The following is a 24,522-nucleotide window of genomic DNA, read 5'->3' on the forward strand; positions in this document are numbered from 1 at the left end:
TAGATTAGCATAGTGAAAATTTGTGTACAAAGTGTAAGCGCTGTGTGTAAGGACATGTCAAATGTTATAGATGGATACAGCACCACAGTGTGAACATTTAGACTTTCATTAATGTTTGCTAATCACTGATATGTTGACGATTTAGGATTGCAACATAATGAATCTACAAGTTTAAGGGTGCAAACAGTAAAGGACTGTGAGAGACTAATGCAAAAGTAAAATGCAGACTGAGAAAAAAAAATCTCAGTAAAATTCAAGATTATAAAATATCTCTAGATTAGAATAGTTTCTTTAATACAGATTGCATGATTGTATCATTCTCCTCATTATTATCTGTGAAGCTCAAAATATTTAACCTGGACATTATTCTTGTCATAACTTTGATCAAAACTGAAGAAACTGACACTTCCAAATGCCAGTCCAGAAAAGGTTGAAATGTGTATACAAAGAATGAGATGTGTATACAAAGAATGAGATGTGTCTCTGATTTCAATTAGAAAAATTATATTCTTCCTGTGGGTGACCAAGATCTCCATCAGAGTGAACTTGACCACTAAGTGTTTACAAGATTATGATTATTATTTAACATTAGTGACAATATCTCCAGATAAAAAAAATAATGCTGCTTGGAAAGTTTTCCAAAATGTCTACAATTTTCACCATTAGCCAAAAATTCAAACTTAAATTCTTCACAGTGCAGAAGCAAAGAAGAATGGGACCTGGAAGCCCCCTCTGTAGAGTTTCTAACAAAAAGATGTGCACTGTCTATGCCCACATAGCTGTTGACTCTCTGCCCACTCTCTGAGCTAAACAGAAGCTCGGTAGACCTGTCAATGTGGCATCAAGCCATAGCTAATATAACCTGCCCTTGAGTAGGCTTAGTGTCATGCTTATTGCGACAGTACAGCTTCCAGCCAGGATGGAGTGTGGGCAGAATGAGCTCATGTCTGCTCAGAGACCTGAAAGAGCAAGCTTTCATCTGCCCGCAAAAAAACATACAGAAATTCTTAGAGTGACCCTTATTTAATCTAGTATGTTCGTGGTTAAAGTCTCTGAAGTCTGTTACCAACTGCCCAGCCAACCAACTCCAGGGTGGGTTTTTTTCCCCCTTTTATCATTAACAGCTCTACTGGCAAGTGTTTCTAGAGTCTGATTCTGAGAACACTTTCTGCACTGATTCACTATATTTTCAGGATAATACCAGCAAAGTGGTGTGATTTTTTCTGTGTTCGCTTCTTTCATGAGTCAAAAACTCAAGTGTACCTGTGAGGCTTGGAGAGAATTTGGGAAAGGGATCATCCCAGATTTTTCCAGAGTCATACGTTACATCAATCTTTAAGAGTTGTTTTGTTGTTGTGGTTTGGTTTTTTCCCCTATCAAATGGAAACATACTTGATTTTGCTGTGTCTCTCTCTAAAGTAATGGTAATAAGAAGTGATATTATTCATGATACAGAATCCAATCCACAGCAGCAATGCAGCGGATGAGTTAAAGCACAAAGCAGAGGTATACACTGTGTCTAACGAGCTACTGATTTACATAAACCTACAAACAGATAACAACTTTGAACATCAGAGCACAGAAGTATTGTGGTATCTGATGCAGTGTACTTTTTATTGTTTGGTTGGTCTGCAAAGTTTAAGTAAACCTTCTTTATTACGATGGAAGAAAGAGGTACTCAATAACAATGGAAGCCTAATTAGAAAAAGACAAATGAGTGCCTGGTGCCATACAGAGTCTAGTCTCCAGTCTTCTGTTTCATCAGATACTAGAGGCTGATGTGTTTTCAATTTTAAACCAGTGCTGAAACAGCTCACCACACTTGACCCAAGTGCACGTGCACCATTTGTGTTCTATTTTCTTTTATTTAGCATTATAATTCAGTTGCACTGAAGTAAAACCTCTTTGTACCAATCTCAATGCCATTTGAACCAAAGAAGTCATTACTGTGAATCACAGCTCTTATAAGGTCATGACCTGCATTTTTGGGGGAAAAAAGCGTGTAAGACATGCTGATCCCTGTTAGCCTGGTCAGTGTGGCACCAGCAAAGAACTTGGATCATAAATGGGTGACAGTCAGTGAACCTTTCACTCATATATGACTGTTTATCAGCCACAAATGACGCCAAGGGAGTTGAAAAATGTTTTAACAGTCTGTTTATATTTTTCTACAGAGGTCCTAGTGCCACATAACTCATTTTGGCATTTTTTAAACTTAATTTTGCATTAAGAAAACCAAGCAAACAGTGAAGCCAATATTTATTTTTCAAATAACTATAAACATTTCACAGAAACTCTCTGTGCATCAGTCACTTTTAAAATTTGTTACCTTTTCCTAAATACTTGCCCTTATAATGAAAGCCTAACCTTTGTATGATAATGGAGATAAAGGCCAGGGGATGAGTGTAGCATGTTGTACAATACAGCCACCAATGAGTAAAGGGATCAAGCCAGACCTGTTGCATATTATTCAGGCTGGAGGTGGGTCATGCTTGAGTATATAAGTATTTTCGTTCTGTATCCTGTTTTCAATATCATAAACCTTTAATCAAAAAACTAATTGTCATATTGCTGGTAGGAATGATACTATATGAATAAGAGAAGCCTTTCCTTTCTCTTCCCCACCTTTTTCTTCTTCTCTTTCACCTTCTCTCATTTTTTAAATTTTCCTTGAAGTGTACTCAGGCCCTCATTCAGCAAGGCACTTAGGCATTTTTTTTTTTATTTTAAGCACATACTAAGTACTTTGCTGAGGAAGAGCCACCAGAGCTCTCACTGAAGGTCAAGTCACTCTTGTTTCATTACCATTGCACACTCTTTAAGATGACATCAAATGTTTTAAAAAAAAAAAAAAAAAGGTCAGAAAGAGATCATGACAATTATGTTGTCATTAATACTACCTTATATTGTTTCCATATTTGGAAATGATTGCATTTCCTGTCATCTCCACAAGGTGATTCTTCAACATCCCTTACTGTTTACTGATGTCATGAGTCTGAGTACACAGCCACCAGATTAAGCCCATTAATCTAATTAGTAGAAATTCATAAATTGTGAACTGGCTTATTCATCAGGACTGAACAGGTTCAAACATAGGTAAGTGAATGGAAATCCTAATTAACATTTCCTTTGAAAACAATATCCCCAAAAAACATCCCTGCATTTTCCTCTGGGATTCACCCAGCGGGAAGCACACATCTCTTGACACGAATCCCATCATAAATCTTGAAAATCTCATGCAGAACCCAAAATATTTATTTTAATGTGTTATTCATTAAGTTATTTCTTTAAATCGTAGTCTGTTGGCAGCTGCAAACTCATTCCATTCCAGCCACATTATAGAAATGCTGTAGTATGATTTGAGAGGGTCATTAGGTCATTAACACTGGAAAAAATTCAAAAACAGAATCTGCAAATGCCCAAAGGAGCATAATTGTAAAAGAAGATTGCACTGCTAGCATAGAATGAAGTAAAAACAATCAAAAAAATTGATGAAAAATTAATTGCAGACTATTTCCACTTCTATCAATAATGATTCATTTCCTTACATTCAAGCTCTTCACAAGGAGAAAAAAACCCACAGATATTTTAAAGGTACCTTACACAGTTTCAATTAACTATTGTGCCAGTGGAAACATGCGGAAAAAGGTTATTCAATCTAGATGTTATGTCCAATTCAGTATTTAAATAATTTCTTAATGGTGATTACAGGTTACACCTCATTCAACATTCAATTTGAGAAAAACAAAGAAAGTTCAGTACTCATATTTCAAGTCAGGAATTCTGTGAGCTAGTGTGCCTCTCATTGCTTTTTCAGCCAACAGCCTTAGCCATTACACACAACTTCAAGCAATATAAGCCTGTGTGAAGCATGCATGGTTCTTGAACAAAATGACAGCATTTTACTTTCATTGTGTAGAAATGTAAATGTTTCCATAAAGTGAATCCCAAGAGCTGTCTCCTTATAGGAGGTACTTCAGCCTCAGTGACATTTTTGGAACAGGTTATTTCAAGGACATTGTCCCATTTTGTTTTATGCAAAATCTTTGGAATCTAAAGACATCGTCTCAGTGCTGGTCCCTGGTTTCGCTCTTATTTTTCTGCTTCTCTCTTATCTGATTCTTACCACTTGCTCTCACAGCAAACTGAATAGTTTGTGGTACTATATACTACTCTTGATCTGTTTTTCCTGCGGGGCAGGCCTGCTTAAGGGTTAGTTATCTTGCTGCCTGATTTGTGACCTGAGATGTTATCATGACCATGGAACTTTAGAGAAACAGACTAATATTAAGGAAGGGGCCAATATAAATTAAAATATCACATCAATTTCTGCTCTGAAAGGTAGTCCGAATCCTTGGGATAATGACTTGTTTCAGGTAGACTGCGGTTTTCTGCTAAGCTGTACAAACATTTGATTGAACCTCCACAATTAAGAAAACAGTGAGGGTCCAGTATCCAGGTAAAATAAAAAGCTATATCCACTTAGAAAGTTACTTATATTGTTTGTTAATTTAAAAAATAAAACAAAACAAAATAAAATGCATATATAATCTATGGAACCTCAAGAATTAGGCACGTACAAAACTCATCCAGTTCAGTGACAGTGACTTTCTAATGAGAAAAAGCTTACATATGAATAAACCTCTGAATTTTCTTGTAGTTAGTAGTTTGTTATTCCAGTGAATCTGAAAATAGTGAGAATATGTAATTGCTGAGTGTACAGATAATGCATTTTTTTCTGAAAATGTTAGGGTTTTAGGACTTTTAAACTCTATTTCATAAAAGTTTATTTATGAATTAATCACAGGCATTCTTAAATAGGTTTTACTGATATCATAGCTTCAGGCAAATACTGGGGAAAAACGAAAATGCAATTAGCTATATTTTCTTTTGCATCTCTGTGAACAGAAAAGAAATTGCACATTTAAATGGCATCTTCACAGATTTCTTCTAATTGCAAACAATAACATACAACATAGCAAAGTTTTAATGAGCATAATTCAACAGTAGGAATGGACTTGTGGTACTTAACCTTCTTAAAGCACAACTATAACTAATTTCAGCCATAATTCCAGCACACCCTTTACAAAGAAAAAAAACAACCAAAAACCCCAGAAAAAAAACAAATCAAACCCCTAACACCTCCCCCCAAACCACATTGATTATTTAGAATGATAGAATAGTTTGGGTTGGAAGGGGCCTCTAAAGGTCATCTAGTCCAACCCCCCCTGCCATGGGCAGGGACATCTTCAACTAGATCAGGTTGCTCAGAGCCCCGTCCAACCTGACCTGGAATGTTTCCATTCAAGGTGGTATCCACCACCTCTCTGGGCAACCTGTGCCAGTGTGTCACCACCCTCAGCGTAAAAAATTTCTTCCTTATATCTAGTCTAAATCTACCTTCTTTTAGTTTAAAACCATTCCCCCTTGTCCTGTCGCAACAGGCCCTGTTAAAAAGTTTGTTCCCATCTTTCTTATAAGCCCCCTTTAAGTACTGATAGGCTGCAATAAGGTCTCCCCGAAACCTTCTCTTCTCCAGGCTGAACAACCCCAACTCTCTCAGCCTTTCCTTAGAGCAGAGGTGTTCCATCCCCCTGATCATTTTTGTGGCCCTCTTCTGGACCCGCTCCAACAGGTCCATGTCTTTCCTGTGCTGAGGGCTCCAGAGCTGGACACAGTACTCTAGGTGGGGTCTCCCCAGAGCAGAGTAGAGGGGCAGAATCACCTCCCTCGACCTGCTGGCCATGCTTCTTTTGATGCAGCCCAGGATACGATTGGCCTTCTGGGCTGCGAGCACACATTGCTGGCTCATGTCCAGCTTCTCATCCACCAGTACCTCCAAGTCCTTCTCGGCAGGGCTGCTCTCAATCCCTTCATCCCCCAGCCTGTAGGGATACTGGGGGTTGCCCCGACCCAGGTGCAGGACCTTGCACTTGGCCTTGTTAAACCTCATGAGGTTCACACAGGCCCACTTCTTGAGCTTGTCCAGGTCCCTCTGGATGGCATCCCGTCCCTCTGCCGTGTCGACCACACCACTCAGCTTGGTGTCGTCTGCAAAATTCCTGAGGGTGCACTCAATCCCACTATGTCATTGATGAAGATATTAAACAGTACTGGTCCCAATACAGACCCCTGTGGGACACCACTTATCACCAATCTCCATCTGGACATTGAGCCATTGACCACTACCCTCTGGATGTGACCATCCAACCAATTCCTCACCCACTCGACAGTCTACTCATCAAATCCATACCTCTCCAGCTTAGAGAGAAGGATGTTGTGGGGGACCATGTCAAAGGCCTTACAGAGGTCCAGATAGACGACATCTGTAGCCCTTCCCGTGTCCACTGATGTGGTCACTCCATCACAGAAGGCCACTAGGTTGGTCAGGCAGGACTTGCCCTTGGTGAAGCCATGCTGGCTGTCTCGAATCACCTCCCTGTCCTCCATGGGCCTTAGCATAGCTTCCAGGTGGATCTGTTCCATGATCTTCCCAGGCACAGAGGTGAGACTGGCCTGTAGTTCCCCAGGTCTTCCTTTTTTCCCTTTTTAAAAATGGGGGTTATGTTTCCCCTTTCCCAGTCAGTGGGAACTTCACCGGACTGCCACGACTTCTCAAATACGATGGATAGTGGCTTAGCACTTCATCCGCCAGTTCCTTCAGGACCCGCAGATGCATCTCATCAGGTCCCATGGACTTGTGCACCTTCAGGTGCCTTAGATGGTCTCCAACCTGATGTTCTCCCACAGTGGGCGGCTCTTCCTTCTCCCAGTCCCTGCCTTTGCCTTCTGCGGCTTGGGCAGTGAGGCTTGAGCACTTGCTGGTCAAGACTGAGGCAAAAAAGTCATTGAGTACCTCCACCTTCTCTGTGTCCCGGGTAACCAGGTCTCCCATTTCCCTCCAGAGAGGGTCCACATTTTCCCTCCTCTTCCTTTTATGCCCAACGTACCTCTAGAAGCTTTTCTTATTGCCCTTGATGTCCTTGGCCGGATTTAATTCTATCAGGGCTTTAGCTTTCCTAACCTGATCCCTGGCTGCTCAGACAAGTTCTCTGTATTCCTCCCAGGCTACCTGTCCTTGCTTCCACCCTCTGTAGGCTTCCTTTTTGTGTTTGAGTTTGCCCTGGAGCTCCTTGTTCATCCATGCAGGCCTCCTGGTGTTCTTGCCTGACTTCCTCTTTGTTGGGACGCATTGCTCCTGAGCTTGGAGGAGGTGATCCTTGACTATTACCCAGCTTTCTTGGGCTCCTCTTCCCTCCAGGGCTTTGTCCCATGGCACTCTGCCAAGCAGATCCCTGAAGAGGCCAAAGCCTGCTCTCCTGAAGTCCAGGGTAGTGAGCTTGCTGTGCGCCCTCCTTGGTGCCCTGAGGATCTTGAACTCCACCATTTCATGGTCACTGCAGCCCAGGCTGCCCTTGAGCTTCACATTCCCCACCAGCCCCTCCTTGTTGGTGACGACAAGGTCCAGCATAGCACCTCTCCTCGTTGGCTCCTCTGTCACTTGGAGAAGGAAGTTATCATCACCACATTCCAGGAATCTTCCGGATTGCTTATGCCCTGCCGTGTTGTCTCTCCAACAGATGTCGGGGTGGTTGAAGTCCCCCATGAGGACCAGGGCTTGTGAGCGTGAGGCTGCTCCTATCTGTCTATAGAGGGCCTCATCTGCTCAGTCTTCCTGGTCGGGTGGCCTGTAGCAGACCCCCACCGTAGTGTCACCTGTCCCTGCCTTCCCTTTAATCCTGACCCATAAGCTCTCGGTCGGCTCCTCATCCATCCCCAGGCAGAGGTCTATGCACTCCAGCTGGTCATCGACACAGAGGGCAACATCCCTTCCTTGTTTCCCCTGCCTGTCCTTCCTAAAGAGCCTGTATCCTTCCATTCCAACACTCCAGTGATAGGAGCCATCCCACCACGTCTCCGTGATGCCAATAAGGTCGTAGCCCTGCAGGCGTGCGCACGTCTCTAACTCCTCTTGTTTATTTCCCATGCTATGTGTGTTTGCATAGAGGCATTTAAGCTGGGCCCCCAATGAAGCTGTCTCACTGGCTGGAGTTCCTTTGTGCTGCTCTTCAGGCGCTCTCCTGCTGACCTGTGATCCTTCTCCAGGCTCTGGGCATCTATTGCTGGCCCTGGCATCAAACTGGTAGGAGTGGGATGGACTGAGGTTCCCCTCCCCCGGCATCTCTAGTTTAAAGCCCTCTTCACCAGCTTGGCAAGCCTATGACCGACGATGCTCTTCCCCTCCTCTGACAGATGGACCCCATCAGCCCCCAGTAGACCAGGTTTCTCAAAGCAAGTCCCATGGTCTAAGTAGCTGAACCCCTGGCTGTGGCACCAGTCCCATAACCATTTGTTGACTCACCAGGTTCAACTGGCCCTTTCAAACCCCTTCCCTTTGACCGGCAGGATTGATGGAAAAACTACCCGTGCTCCTGAGTCCCTTACCACCACTCCCAGGGCTCTGTAGTCCTTGATAGTCCTCGGACTGCTCCTGGCTGTGTCACTGGTGCCCACGTGAAACAGCAGCAGCGGACAATAGCCAGTGGACTGTACGAGGCTTGGCAGCCTCTCAGTGACATCCCTGATGCGAGCCCCCAGTAAGCAGCACGCCTCTCTAGGGAGCGCATCAGGTTGGCAAATGGGTGCCTCCGTACCTCTCAGAAGAGAATCGCCTACTACTATCACCCGTCGCCTTTTCTTAGTGGCGCTGGTTGTTATACGGGGGGGCAGATCGGGCTGCATTACTCAGCTCCATCGCTTCTCCTGGTATGATGGGTCTTTCCTTTTCAGTCTGCAGAGTGGTGAAGCGGTTCTTCTGTTTTTAACACAGGTCTATCTATGATACTTGTAACTTTTACAGTTACTTAGGATTAATTACTTTCAATTAAGTAAAATGTGTGATAAATATTTTACTGTGACCTGTAAATGATATTTTTCAATGACACTACGGGATAACAAGAAGCTAATATCTCTACAGTAGTCATCAGAGTAAAAGTTAGCACTAACAGCATGCTGATACATGAAGTTTTCCATTTCTATTTTATCTAAACCAGTTAATTAGGATAATGTACAACCTATGTGGATGGCAGTGGGTAATTAATGTCACCCTCAGTACAACTGAAGCATAGATTTATGAAATCTACTATTGCAATATATCTGTATGGATTTCAATAAACTGTATTTATGAGACTTTTGGAACTTCAAGCATATTTTGGAAGAATTATTAAGTTTAAATTTTCCTGGAGTTGTGTGGGTCTCTTTTACTGGATTTTCAAACAGGATTAATCAATTTACAGATAAATAAAATTTCAAACCAATGTTCACTGAACTTTTCCACTAGCTTCAATGGCTGTAAAACAGACCCTTAAATAAAAATACACAAATATCACAAGGTTCAGCAATTCAGTAAAGATAAGCAGCAGAAGGTCTGATTACTTATATAAACCTTAAAAACTTTTAAAATATGAGTTTCTCTGGAGGGTCCCTGTATTTCTGTGCTGAAAAAACCCTTGAGAATCAATTTTGGCATTTCTGCTGTTGGCTTCAGCCAAACCCAGGAAGTGTAGTTGAGTAGGGAGAAAAATATTTTTACATTTTAAGATACATTTTAAGTTAACCAAATTTCTCTAACCTTGGCTTTGCCTGTGTCCTGGGCAAATGTTCAGATAAGTCCTAATTTTCTATTTTATTTTTTAAGAAGTTCATCCATCTTCAATGCTATCAAAACAATTTGCATTATCATCTTAGTATATGTTCAGTGTTTATATGTCTGTCTGAAACATTGATCATCTCTAGTTATTTCAAGTTTGAAATGAATACAGTCCCTATACTTTCTAAATTAACATATTAGGTATTATACAGCCATGAATCAGGACAAAAGTGGTCGTTTCTGTAGCAACAGGAAATCTTAGCATTTATATAGCTGGTGGGAGAGAGATTTTTTTTTTTTTTCTGTAGCAAGAGTTTAACTTTTCATTAATAGAAAAAGTAATAAATCTAATAACTGAAAAGTTTCATTTCAGATTTCCATGAGAAAAAAAAAAATGGTGCGGATTTTGTTTTAATAAGTATTGTGTTGAAAAACAGTTTTAACAGAAAATGGTAGTATCAGATTAATGTATCTCTTCTGTGCTGTGTTTGGTGAGAGATTAGAGTAGAGGGAAATATTTCTGTTCAACACATCATTGTGATAGTAACCTTTAAATATGTTTCTGTCCCTGTTAGCAGTAAAAAACAGTGTTGCCGTATGTTTCCTCTCCATCACCACTATGTTACTGACATCAGCTGCAAACCTAGCTGCTCACACTGCCACAGTGACTGTTTCTGTGGCTTCTGTAGCATGTATTTCAAGTAGTAGAAGCATATGTTTGCTTGTTCGCTGTCCAGAATAAACATATTTTTAAACATTTATTGTAAGCTGTGACAAAGCACCATTTGTCTGCATACAGCGGTATGACAGGCCATTTGCCTTATGGTAGGAAAAAATTATCTGACAGTAAATCTAGATGTCTTTTAATTATCCCTGCTCAGTATACCTGTTCCCAATGAGTACAGCTCTTTAGACAATTATTAAAGACATTTAATGTAAAAAAAGCAAATTTGTTGTATTATTTGTATAAAACCACATTCAGTACAACAGCAAGGCTCACTACACTATCGTACAGTTTGCTGTAACATGTAGCTGTTTCTTTTTCATGGCTATGTTATGTTTGCTTGTTCACCGTCCAGAATAAACATATTTTTCTTCTTTGACCTGTCAGGTGTGCATGAGTCAAACACAAGCTAAAATTAACATGAGCTCTTCAGAGAGAAAACAAGTTTTCTGTTAACAGTGTGCAGTCCCAGAGAAGGATCTCTCTACCATGTAGTGTTTGCTGTCCCATAGACAGCCTGTACTGAAAAAATTCTAAAGGAAGACTGATCATTTCTATTTATTGTTGTATTTTATATTACCATTTTATCTTTAAAACTGGAAGATATGTGTTCTTACTCTGGTTATATTGAATTAGTATTTTGTTGGCTGGCACATTTCACTTGTCTCAACAGGAGAATGGGCAAGGAGTTGCAGTAATGTCAAACAATAATTACAACAGTGAGTTTTTGCTACAGAGCAGCAGAGGAGAAATACAGAGGTCATCTTGTCTTACATTTGTCTTAAGAAATTGTGGGAGGAAATTATATTCAAGTGCTGGCAGCAAGAATATTAAGAGCCAAATTAAAAATCTGTTCAATTTGTCAGAGCTACTTACTGCATTATTCAGGTTTTCGACAGTTTGCAGAACCATCATGCCTACTGTTTGCAGAGTTACAAACTCTATTAGGAATACAATAAAGTTAAGTAAAGAGTCCATGAATTTACCACATACACTGTTTCTCAAGTTTGGACTAAAGTTAGGAGTGGGAAAAATTTAGTATTGTTAGGTTTTTAAGTTAATATTGCTGGTTTTCTCCAGTCAGACACCAGCTGTGACATTCCCTTTCTTCTTCTTTTTGGTACTTTCACGTCAGTCCTCCAAGGACAGGTAGTGATAAAGCTGGTGAATTGTTCTTGCAACTCAGATAAATGGGTTAGCAACAGCTCAAAATTTTGTGAGCATACTGGTGACTAAAGAAGTTTTTGTCATCTTCCCCCCTATCTAGTTTCTTCAATTTCTCCAAAGTATTTTCCTTTCTTTGAGAGTGGCTTTTAATTTACTTCTAATGATCACTTACCTCATCTGGTGTTAGGTTCTTGTTAGTTAACCAATCTTGATTTATGATGAAATATTGGGGTTTGGTTTAATTTTGTTCATTTTCATAAGGAGAGTATGCACTGCCCTAATAAAACCTAAATTAAACATTTTTCCCTGAAAAAATGTTATGTTTAAGAAGAAGCTTTATTTCCTAACATAGAAAAAGGATGCAAATGGATGCCCAGGCAATCTAGCTGTTACCTGAAGGACAAAAGCACCGACTATGATGCCTTCTACTCTGCAACCCAGAAGAGTTCAAACTCACAGGGATCTCCCCGATCACCACAGATGGCTCATGCTCTATCTCCAGCAAGGAAATTGTCTTTCCACTGAATTTACAAATTAGCACACACAAGGGATGTTTCTCTTTATCCTTTAGTGGGAGTATTAAATGATGAAAAAGTTGAATACCAGGGTTAGGCTTCCCAGATAGTTACCACATTATATTTAGTTCCATGTTTAATAGGATTTTGGCAGACATTTTAGCTTCAACCTCAGCAACAGCAGTTTTTCTCTAGAGTGATTATTTAGATTTTGTCTCCTGTTCACAACACATTATCTATCATTAAATATTTGGAAGATGTCTTTATTACAGAGGTGCTTTTGCTATTCAGGGACAACTGTCACTATTGGGTGACTTCATGCAATTTTGTAATATGTTCAGGAAAAGGCACATTGGGAAACTTTACAAGGAGCCAACAACATTTAATATTACTTCAGTAGACATTATGTTTTATTCATTGATAAACATGATTTGTGATCCCCAAATAATTAATCAAAACATTTTTGTGAAAAAATCTGAACTTAAAATAAAGCTGCTATATGGTTTTGAGGGTATTTGGTGGGGGTATTTTTTTTTGGGGGGGGGGTTGTTACTTAGTATTGTTACAATTAATGTCTAGAATTGAAAGAGTAACCTGAGGATAATCTCTTACTGGGTTCCTCCTAAATGGTTGCAGGTCAGTGGGCTTTGGTTCACAAAGGGACTTAATCACCTAAATATCATTATAAATGGAATTTAGTTGACTAACACAGCAATTCATAAAACTCTACCAAATTCAGCATCTTTAGGAGTGGGTTTCATTTCACAAACTGAAGCTATCTAAAATTTAGATGCAAGTGTGAACCAGTTGGAAGATGCAAATTAAATCCTGCCTCAACCTCAGACATTTCAAAACTAGAGGACAAAATAATGGCAGTCATGTGGGTTTTAAAAACAAAGATGCCTTTCACATGCCTAACATGGAGGACAGTCAGTGTGGACTTATATTTGTCCACACTTACCTGTGTAGACATATTCCCACACACCAGGTGTAAGTGGTGACCAGCAGGTTAGAATAAGGGCTGAGATGTAGGTGCCCTCCACTCCTATTGAAGTTAGGAAAAAATAGAAACCCAGTGAGGAGAGGGCTCAGAATAGGAAATTCTGGGTATAGGATTCTGATCCCCATGCACCCATTTTATTCAATGACCCTTTCCATCAAAATTAACAACCCCTCCCTTGAGGAGGGATCAGAATTTGGGATTCCTTCCTGCCAGCCATGTGGAATGAGCAGGCGGCAGAGAGAGACATTTTAGCCTTCAGAGAGAGACAAAAGGGAGGTGGAAATTTGGAGGCATCCCTCTACAGTATTTCCCAAAGGCAAGCTTTGATGTGTCCCCCTCCATTCATCATGCTGAATCTTTTAAATCCTACTTCAAGACTCCTGTTTCTCTCTAATGGTTAAGAATCTTAGGCCATTACTCATGTTTATGAATTCCAGTCATGGAGATTTGTGCTAAAATTTTTAGTACTGTGGCAATGATGAAATTTGATCTTATCTTAACTCATTAAAATACTTAAGACTATGCAAACTGAGGTAGTTGAGATGGTACCCTACATCTCTTAATGATCGTTGTTAATGTTTGCAGTAAGCTAGTATATTTTTTATTTACAGACAAAGTATGCATTACTCACCAACAAAGCTGGATATGACTTCTTAGCTATTTCATTGAGGGACTGCTTTAAATGAAGGACTGAATGATCTCCAATGACTCTAACAGAAAAAAAATTAGAGAAAGAAGTAGCTAACATTAAATTCTGGGAGTCCTACAGACCTCTCACTAGTTCTAGTAAAAATAAATAAATAAATAGAAATTCTAAGGTCAGGTGCTCTATATGCAAGCACTGAAGCAGAAACCATTTCCTACACTTTTAATAATATTTAGCACACAACTTTTTCACATGGATTTATGATTGCATTTATTTCTTAGATTTTTTAGTATCTCATCCCGCATGTTGCAATCTTTGTAACTGCATGTTGCAGAAATATATGAATGCTTTTGTAATTTATTTGGAATTATCCCAGGTTCATCTGTTAAACTCATCAAACACGGTGTGAACACAGCTAAGCTGTATATATTTGAAAGAATTCCAGGTGAATCTAATCACTTCAAAAGGAAAAAATTCGGGTGTAAATTTGAAATGGCTTTTCAGGCTGCCCTGCAGTTGTTTATGTAATATTTTTAGAACTATTCTTTCCACACAATATACCTTGATTTGGTTTCAAGGGACCGCAGATAGTCAAGTTGTGTCACACAGTAAGAATGGTGAAAAGCAAAACATGCTTAAGAGAGTTCTTCCTCACCATCTGTGTGTATAGATCCCAAGCTGCCATTGCTATAATACCACATGGAAAAAATGCAGAGGGAATTTCTAACACTCATGCTAGATAAGAGGTAAGAGTTGAATTTTTTTTTTTAAATGTGCTTTTTCTTCTTACGTACATCAACTAGGAAAGCTGCTAGTCTCTAAATGAAAGCTATCAGCTGCTATGTTCCTCATAGTGATTTTAGAATTTCATAAAAATGTCATCAGAAGTTCTCAAAACTTAATATACACATGCAGTATTTCTCTTACTCCTACTTACTCATGATTTACTTGCTAATGCTTATTTGTTGCTATTTTAATTCCACTGTATACAGATAAAATAGGCTTGTTCTTCTCGCTTATTTGAGAATGAATTGCTTTTCCCGCCTAATTTGTAAAACTGAGCAGTGTTTTCACTGCTTTCCTTGATCTTCATAATTTTCCTGCTGTGAACAAGTGAGAAGACTGGAGATGTAGTCCTGAAACTGCTCCTTGACTTTTGACTGGAATGAGTTGCTTTTTATTTTTAACTTCCTTTCCTTTGTCTCCTTCAAGAACAACCAAGAGGAACTCTACCCTGAATCACCGTCTTTTCTAAGGGAGGGAAATTATGTCCTGGTAGTTATTCAGAGTTTATTTTAAAGGTTCAATCCTACCAGTCTGAATCTGAGAATACTAAAAAATTGTCTAAATGGTAAGACCTACTGCTGCCTGGGAGCTAGCAGGCTCATCAGTTGCCTTAGTGCTCTGCAGACTTGCTATCTCAAGCCAGGCTAGTTTGGACCCATATGGCTCGAACTGAAACTCGGAAAGAGAAGAACTGACTGCTTCAGGACTGATTTTGTTTTTTGATTAACACCTGATTTTGGCCTAAAGTAGTGCCAACTTTGCAGTATCATTTTTTCCTAACTGTTGGGAAATGCCAATTCAGGGAGAAAGGCCCAAAACAAGAGAATTACTGTTTCACCCTATGGTTCATCTGTACACTGCTGCAATATGGTAAGCCTACTAGAGTTGAGAGCCAGGCTAAGCTTTATCCTTTTAAAGTCACTGGAGACCTACTAGACAAATGATGTTGAGGGAAAGTCAAACATAACTAGCAAGATCTAAATCTGTGCTGAGTGCAATGTTTATAAAATATCAGGGCAAGAGTATGAGCTTGTAAATAATCCTAATGCCCTATCCCTTTGGGAAAAACATTGCACACCAAGTATTATTCATTTCTTTATTGTTTTCTTACATTATATTAATTTTTTTATTGGACTAATTGGGCTTTATAGTGTTGATTGTTAATAAAAAGATCTGATTAGCATTGTGTTTGTGATTTAAGTAAACAGCATTTGCTTTTTGTACTGACTTTATGAGACTTCTGTGAGCTTTGGTGTTGCTGATATAGTGAGGATGTATGGCTGTTTAAAATCAGATTGTAGACATCATGTGACAAAGTAATTTTTCTATCAACACAACCTCAGGGATTTTTATTTTGTTCTGCAAAAAGTTAGGCACAGCTTGCAAAACAAGGCAAAAGTCCAATGAATGAAGATGGGATCAATTCCAGCCTTTCGTTTGTATGGAACAGAGAAATGAACATGAGCAAAGACGGATCTTAGAGTAATCTTGTCTAAAACAAGCATCCTTTGATAGAGTAACATGGTAATTATGGGCTAATTGCCACTGTGATTGGACAATAGCATAATGCAATGACCTTCCTGGATTCCTGTTCCTAGGTTGTTCCTTGTTAAATTTCTAAGAATCTTCATGTTCTTCTATTGAAGCTCACACTTTGCCTTATCCATTTTTGTGCTATCCAAAGGTGTTTGACTATCCATGGTATTTATATTTAATCCAAGAATTTTTATATGTGTATGTGTGTGTACTTATCTATATATAAAATTTACTCTAAGGATTAAGTCCAAAGGTATTTAATCATCAGGCTCAGATCAGGTGACATGCAACATTAAAATCAAATGCAGGTAGGCAATGTAACTACTTTGGAAGGATAGCCCTGACAGTTGTCTTTTCTTAATAAATTTTTATTTTAACATGATCATGCTTAGCATCTATTGTCTCCATTTTTAAAGATGGAGAAAGGACATATAGGAAGAATTTTGATGAAAATTAAGTGAAGTTTAAGTCAGTCTGAAAGTGTGAATCTCAGACCTTCTAGAGCCCCAAGCGCTGGTTCTGTGCCTTCACATCTTGAGAGGGCTTAGTAACCTCACTGGGATATCCAGAAGAGGCTTTTCTGTAACGAGTTTCCATGACAAGTTTAATCAGATTGGCTTTGTTTGGATCTAATATACACCCACAGATGCACGCATGCAAAAAAAAAAAGAATCAGCAGCCATGCACTTGATTAAGGAAAGCTGCCATATGATGCCTATGTGCTCCTTCTCCTCCCTCTCATAAGCAGAGCTCCAAGCCCAAAGTTCTGTGGGAGAACTGGGTTTTATTTAAATCTCAGTCTAGGGGACAGTCTCTCCTCATCTCAGAAAAATGCCAATGGCTTAACTACTACTGTGTAGGCTAGAATGGGTTAGCAATGATCTCTATTCCTGCTGTTAAAACTGTGACCACTTTGCAGCGAAGTATCTATCTTCCGTCTAAACAAATGGAGGAACGACACTCTGGTAAAAGCATTTACTTTTTTACTAATCCAAAGTCATGGGATAAAAATACAACAACAATCTAAGAGGCAGCGACAGCAATCAGTGACTCATAACTGCTCTCCTTGTTCACTGTGTTTGTGAGAGAAGTTGGGAAGGCATTTTGTAGGATAGCACTCCCAGCTGTAAATCTCAGAGAGAAAGAGGCATCTCTCCTGCTTTACACACTTAAGTCCTGCTTCTGCTCCCATGGCTCCTTATGCATTTTATATTCAATATTTAAAAGATATACTTGCCCCTCTTTAATAACCCTAGAAGAAACAGAACTGATGTTTTTCACCTTCTCTTCAGTGGAGAAGTCTATCCCACTAGATACCAAATCATATTCTTGCTTAGCCCTGTGGCTCATGTATTCCTGCCTGTAGAGCTTCAGTGAGACAGGTGAGGGAAGCTCCTTCCCCTCTCTCTTGCGCCAGTGGCTAGGGCTTGTTCCTTGGATGTAAGGATTGTGGCTTCATATTTCTCCAGTAGACACTGAGATCCTGTCTCCTCCTTCCTGCATATTAAGCTATTATGGCAAAGGATACCTTCCTCTTCCAGCAATGTTTTATGAAAAAAACAAGAACATACTGGTCAGATGTCTGATGTAGGTATCTATGTACAGGAAGTAGTTTTTGCTGTGAGCATCCATCTCCCAGTGATGTCTGTCTCACAGAGATGCTTAAGCAGAGGCAAAGGAAACCATGGTGTGCAACCTTCTCCTCTCCCCTCCCCTCCCCTCCCCTCCCCTCCCCTCCCCTCCCCTCCCCTCCCCTCCCCTCCCCTCCCCTCCCCTCCCCTCCCCTCCCCTCCCCTCCCCTCCCCTCCTCTCCTCTCCTCTCCTCTCCTCTCCTCTCCTCTCCTCTCCTCTCCTCTCCTCTCCTCTCCTCTCCTCTCCTCTCCTCTCTTCAGCATTTTCTTGTGCATGTCCCTGTAATTGTGAACTCGGGTCAGACATTTGCAAGTCCCCAATGTTTCCTTGCTGGAACAGAGGTACTCTATTCAGCATCCCTGCAGCTGGCACACTTGGCTTTGGGCATTGCAGCACGGAGCACCACAAATGCGCTGTTACTTACTGGAGCTGGGCTCAGGCTGCTAGCTCATGGTTGTGGTTTCAATTAGTTGACAGGCTCCTTAAGAAAAGGGATATTTAGCATTGCAAATCATGAAAACTTTTGTGGCTTGAACTCTAAGTTATTCTCCATTCATCACTCAGAGACAGCTTTGGCAGAACTGGGTTGCTGGCTTGTGCTGTAACTGGTGGAATTAAAAATTCTGAAACTGCTGAAATCCTGTTTTGAGCCCAGGGATTAATAACGTTGCTGCTGTTAACTGGGAGTGCTGTTCCTGTGCCACAGTAAAGAGACCAGCTACTCAAATACTCAGTTATTCTGTCAATGTATTCCAGATCTCTGGGCACCTCTCTTCATTCTCTTTTCTGTCTCTGACTCCCTCCACTTTGTTATATTTTCCGGTGCAGATTCCTTGTGCTCAGTTCTGCTCTGGGGCAGGGACAATGTGCTACTACAGATACATTGAAAAACCCTGAATGTCCCCATTTTACACCTGAAACAACAGAGATTGAGCCAAAACACAAGACATTTCCGAATTTTCTGAGTGCACTTCATACAAGGCAAACCTGATGTGGAAAGACATCTGGATCTTTTATTTTTCTTTTTGGTGACACTGATTGTTTTCTCTTGCTCTTTCAGGCTTTATTTAAAAGGTCACAGTGGAACAGCTGGAAAACAGAGTAGCCTGATCTTACATGGTGCTGAATTCAGTACAAAAGATGCTGACAATGACAACTGCATGTGTAAATGTGCTCTCATGTTGACTGGAGGTGAGTACAACAACTCTGAAAATATGTGCTACATTGATAAGAATCTATTCTGTTTTCTTAAAGCAACCGTGGATAAAGTTGCATTCATGGATGTGTAAATACTGTGTGAAAATTCCTTTTATTATTATTACTCGTACTCTTTTCTGTATATATATTGTGGTAGTGCCAATACCTCACGACTCCTATCAGCAGGGAAGGGATTATTCAGAGACGCAGTCAGTATACTTCTGCACTGAAGCTGTTGCAACAATGTCAAGGGGAAAAGCATAAGTTAGTGTTATTGTTGACGCAAGAAAGGCAAAGTAAGAGAGAAGAAGCTAAGAGATGAAGAAGGGAAAAAGAATTTTGTGAGAAGAGGGAGAATCAGCCAGAAAATGAAGAGAAAAAGTGCAGGGAAATAGATAATAGAAGGTAAAGTTTAAAAACAATCAGAATCTGGACTTGCAATATATTATCTATTTCACTTAGTTTCAGCCAGTTTCACTCACTTGGTTGCTGACTGAAGTTAAACCATGACAGGGTGTGATTCTGTTATTGAAATAATTATAATGATTCAGCTTTCTGTCTTATATGAGCATAATACATATATACATATATACGTATAGGCATAGTTAATGTAATGGCTAATTCACTCACCTGTGAAAGACCAGACCTGCAACCCCCTGTTAAAATTGTAGCACTTAGCTGTTCTGGAACATTTAAAACAGTATCCTTAGTGACCTGAGTCAAGCTGCAGAAGGAAAGAAAGAAGAGTTGAGGTGGGGGCGTGCACAGAGAAGTTATACTGGGACAGTTTAAAGCACCAAGTCAACCTGACTGCCAGCAAGTATAGTGTATATGACTGATATTTGTTCCCTTAAATGCAGAGGAGGAATATCTGAGATTATCTCCCCATACAGACACCTAAAGCTCTGCACAAGGCTGAGAACTTTCTCTGGCAAATGATGCTTATTCCTAGTCCCTATATGGGCAAGCTCATTTTTATCTCTAGGACACCACATTAAAGCAGAAAGCTTAAATTGGGATTCTTTGGTTCATTGACTGTATGACCAAGAAAGGCCCTTATCTTCACATCTGATCTTCTTCGGAGACTCTCCCTCAGTGATTTCTAACTTTCCTGGAAAAAATCCTGTAGCATATAAATTATTCAGTATTTTGGATCAGAACGTTAAACTGATATTATTTGTGGTTACTGGCACTCTGACTGAATCCAGCTCAGGCCACATTCAGGCATACATGAGCCTCTAAAGCTGTCATCTGCTAACAGAAGATGGGTTCCCATCACTGGGAATTTATATGAAAAGCACAACCTAGCTCCTCATTCTCTTTTGCCGATTGGAAGTGACCCAGTTGGGAAAGTCCTTAAGGAGCTGATTTTTCAAACTTTCCTAACTTCCTCTAGTGATATCTTATTAAAAGTCAGCATGGGAAACTTCTTCCAGTAGGCAGGTGATCAGACACTACCTTTCCATTTCTATAGAAAAAGAAGCTAACCAGGTAGTTCTGGAGACAGATAATGCATAAGAAGTCAATAGTTTATTTTAATTAAAACTGTTGACCTTTCCCTTTAGAGACCATGCTAAATTAAAATGTCTTACTTCCAGGGCAGGCCAGAGTCTAGTGAGAAGCTCCTAAATGTGAGTTGTGTCTGTGCTGAAGTGCAGACTCATTCATGTATCCAAGCTGCCTGGAAATACCTCTGTTCTCAGATGGCTAATTCTGGGAGCTGAGGGTTTTGTTTATTTTTCTGCCCTGACTTCTATGGCAGGTCAATGCCCTGCTAAGGTCAGCCTGTTGTTGAACAACCATTCCACAAGGTTCACATATATTTTGCTGCAGCAGTCCTGTAAATCAACAGGAAAACCACATATTGGAATATACTCGTAACAAATGAAAGGAATAAGGAGGAAGGGGGAGAATTACCAAAGGCTGAGGAAACCACAAATAGAACAAATCACTGCAGAGTAAAAGGAGAAGCAGCTAGCCTTTGGAGATAGATGAGTCTAGTCTTTTGGACTAGACTCCGAGTACTAGTAATTTGCAGTACTTCAAGAAGAGAAAGACTTTAATCATGTTAGAGTTCTCCTCAAACACTCTGCTATGCTTTGCTCCTTGAAATGACTTTCTCATTCCTTGAGAAATACCAGAAATTGAATTAAATACCAAAACATTTGTTTAGTGAGTAGATTTCAGTTTTGTACCACAGACAAAGACTAATTAAGAAAAGTAGCAATGATAGCAGGTTTTGGAAAACCTCTTTTTTTCCCAAAAGATATCAGAGACTCTGTTAGTTTTGGCAACATCACAGAGAGCTCTTTAATGATGAATGATATGAAATCTACAGGCAGGTTTCTAGCTATCTTGACAGTTTGGGTGAGCCTGTTATCTCTATGAGGTGAACTGAATATATTTATGTCAGGAATAAAGGCTGAGATAAGCTGAAGCTCAAGATTGTGATATGGTTATAGTCAAGGCTGAAAATAAAAATGTAAGGAAAACACACATTTCTCTCTGTGATCTTACTACTTGTCAGTTTTATTTGGTCTATATCAAAACTATTATTCTCTCTCCTCCTTTCTCTTCCTCCCTCTTCCCCAGAATAAGAAATTAAATACTGGGAGAATAATACAGTAGCATCAACAGAGTTTTGTGTGTGTGTGTTTCTTGTCCTTTCAAGAGCCATGCTATGCTACTTGACTCTATCTTAATATTGATTTTAGGGAATGGCTTCAAAAGTACAATTATGAGCTGGATTCTTAGCCTCTGTGAACTTTACATGGTAGTTAAATGTTTTAGCTGCTTTTTTGTGCCTTGGAAAATTTAAACTAAGCATACTTGGTTTACTTTAAAGGGAGGCAAAGCATATTTATTCAAATAATATCTTCATTTAAACTTAACATTTGACAAAATAGTAAAAAATTTTTATATCATGAAAATACCTGTTAAGAACTGGTACAATATCTCAGGCCAGTAAACTGAACAAAAGGTTATATCCCCATATCATTTCAAGCATTATTCTGAACAGTATGACAGTGAGCTACATACACAGCTTTTTGCAAGAAACAGCACTTAAAATGTAACAAATTGTCACCAGAGTGAAGCACTGAGTAGATGTCCAAGGCGCTTCAGATAGATTTCCAATAGAAGAGCACTTAACGTCTCTGGATCAGATTTGTGGGCACAAGGCCAAGTTAGAGCATCCCGCCAGGATACCACCTGTCAGCTGAGCCCCAGGAATTGTTTGTGCAATTGTTTTCAGTCACTGGAAAGTCACTTATGGTAACTTGGCCCATAGTGAAAGAGTCTTAAGGTGATTTGCTTTGTCTTGCATTGGCTGCAGTCTGAGATGTTCACACAGGCATTTACCTTGCTTCAGGTGATAAGCGAGAACGTTGCTAAATTTCTGATCCCTGAAATAGTTTGACAAAGTGACGGGGAGACTTTCTAGCTGTCTTGCTAGCATTGAAACAGCATAGAATTATTGAAATAATAACTTTTTTTATTTTACTGGAAGCAGAGGTCCATCCAGCTGCAGTCTCCTGTCTCTGACAGCAGTCAGCAGCAGATGCCGCAGTATGGGCATAAGAACAATGCAAATAAACGATACTTCCCCCGAGTATTTTCCCAGTATCTTTAGCATCTCAGGGGTTTCCTGAGTCAGAGACAGTTCCCATGTATTTAGTAATCCTGAATGGATTTGTCATCTATTAAGTGAGAGACTGCTCAATGACAATCCCAAACAGTGGTGCACTCATTGCCTGTTGTTTCACTGCTTTTTTCTCCAAGTGGTGAATTTTATGAATCTCTGGCAAGAATGCTATGGAGGATTCTTGTCATGACTTGGAGGGAAGTTCTTGGCTGAATATAGAAATCTGCCTGTACATTATCCAATTAGAAAAAGCCACAGTTTCTCTTATATTTTGTTTGAAACAAAAACTTTGAAAGTAGCAACCTCAGTATACTTAAAAGTATCCAACCTGAACCCCTGGATATACATCTACGTATGCAGGAAAGCATCAATTTTTAGGTTTTATGCATATTGTTGCTTTCATAAAGAAGTTACTTATAAAACACTATTCATGAAGTATCATTTATATTGCCTAATATTTTGATAGAAAAATATAACCATTATGCAGATAAAAAGTGATTGGAATATTATTTGATTTATGCTAGAAATATTAGAAATATTTCAGTAGAAATATGACTACTCAGCACTTTTAACAAAATCATTACTATATTGCTATGTTTATCAGGGTGAAGTATGGACAATAGTAATAAAGCATTAGGAGAACAACAAGAAGTGACTAACTTAAAAATTATTCAGTTGATATATTTAGAAGATCAGAAGATGGTCACCAGTCTGCAAGTTTCATGTTATTTTTACTTCATAAAAAGGTGTTTATAAAAAGGACTGTGTTATCCAGTTGATATGAAAAGCTAATGCCTTTTCATCTTATATCCTGACAGCTAAATTCTGATTTAACCTTCAGAATGTCAAGTACCAACTGCTAAGTGATAGTCTGGTCAATCCAATACTCTAACGAATAAAAGAACATAGGCCTGGAAATTACTTCCAGAGGTAATTTAGTCCTTTTCAAAGACAGACTCTTCTCTACCTATTTATTTCTGTCTTTCTGTTCATCTTCAAGATTTGTAGTGATAGAGATTCATTCTCATAATTTAATCTGTTACTGAGTTTGGCTACACTTAATATAAGAAATCTTTGCTTGTTGATATTCTATGATAATTTAAGTGTGTTTCATCTTGTCCTATCCTCCATCACTGGAAAGAATAGACCATTCCTTTGAAAACCTGCTTTTTTCAGCAGATTTTATGAATTTGAGGTTGTGGCAATCTGTCTTTTGAATTCTGGACTAAACAACCCTAAATCTTTCCTCTTACATTCACTCTTTTGGACTCTGTCCAGTGGATTCACATATAGCTTGAGGTGTCATCCAAAACTGCACCCAGTCTTCTAGCTGAGAAGTTACCAATGCAAAGAGAAACAGAGCCTAAGTATTACCATCTAACTTCTTTAAGGTACAGAATGTCAGAAACATTGAAATCTTTCATAAAATAAATTGTTCTGTCTTTTGAACAACGAAGACTATTTCAATATTTTTGCATTAGAAGTTGTTCTTATCGGCTTTGTTGCCAAATGCACTAAATTTTATGGACAAACCCAGAGGGCTAGAAATAAATATTGGCTTTTCATACGATCCCTTTATCCCGTAAACCCATACAAATGTACCATTCAAACATACTTTGGATCTTATTGAATGGATTGTATTGAACTTACTGCATTTGGAGGCATTCAGTGTACTCAGGAGGGAGAACAGAGACAGATGTGTGAAGAAAGGGTCTGCCATCAAATGTGCAGGCTTTCGACACCTATTGTAGTATGTAAAAGGCAACTAAGAACCTCTCATCAAACCTGAGTGATCATTAGCAAGTTCCTAATGCATGCTAGATTTATAGTACACTCGCGAATTGATGAGCACTAGTTTACTAACAAAGAATTTTACATACATACATGCTTAATTACAATTTATACAACAAGCCCCAAAAGGAAAGCTGTTAGCTTTGGCATACAAAAGCCTTTTTTATGTTGCTTTTGACAAAGAAGATTCTATCGTATAAAAATTATACTTGTGACTTTAGAAAACAATTATA

General features: G+C 39.4%; 1 protein-coding gene across 1 annotated transcript in view; it reads left to right on the forward strand.

Annotated features, from left to right (window-relative positions):
- Positions 1-24,522, forward strand: part of ANGPT1 (angiopoietin 1) — a 175,427-nt gene that overhangs the window by 143,719 nt on the left and 7,186 nt on the right. Inside the window, exon 8 of the mRNA XM_076329237.1 lies at positions 18,719-18,849. Coding sequence (XP_076185352.1) covers positions 18,719-18,849 — 131 coding nt within the window. The remainder of the gene's footprint in view (positions 1-18,718; positions 18,850-24,522) is intronic.

The sequence above is a fragment of the Aptenodytes patagonicus genome, chromosome 2 (assembly GCF_965638725.1).
Source record: "Aptenodytes patagonicus chromosome 2, bAptPat1.pri.cur, whole genome shotgun sequence".
Lineage (NCBI taxonomy): Eukaryota > Metazoa > Chordata > Aves > Sphenisciformes > Spheniscidae > Aptenodytes > Aptenodytes patagonicus.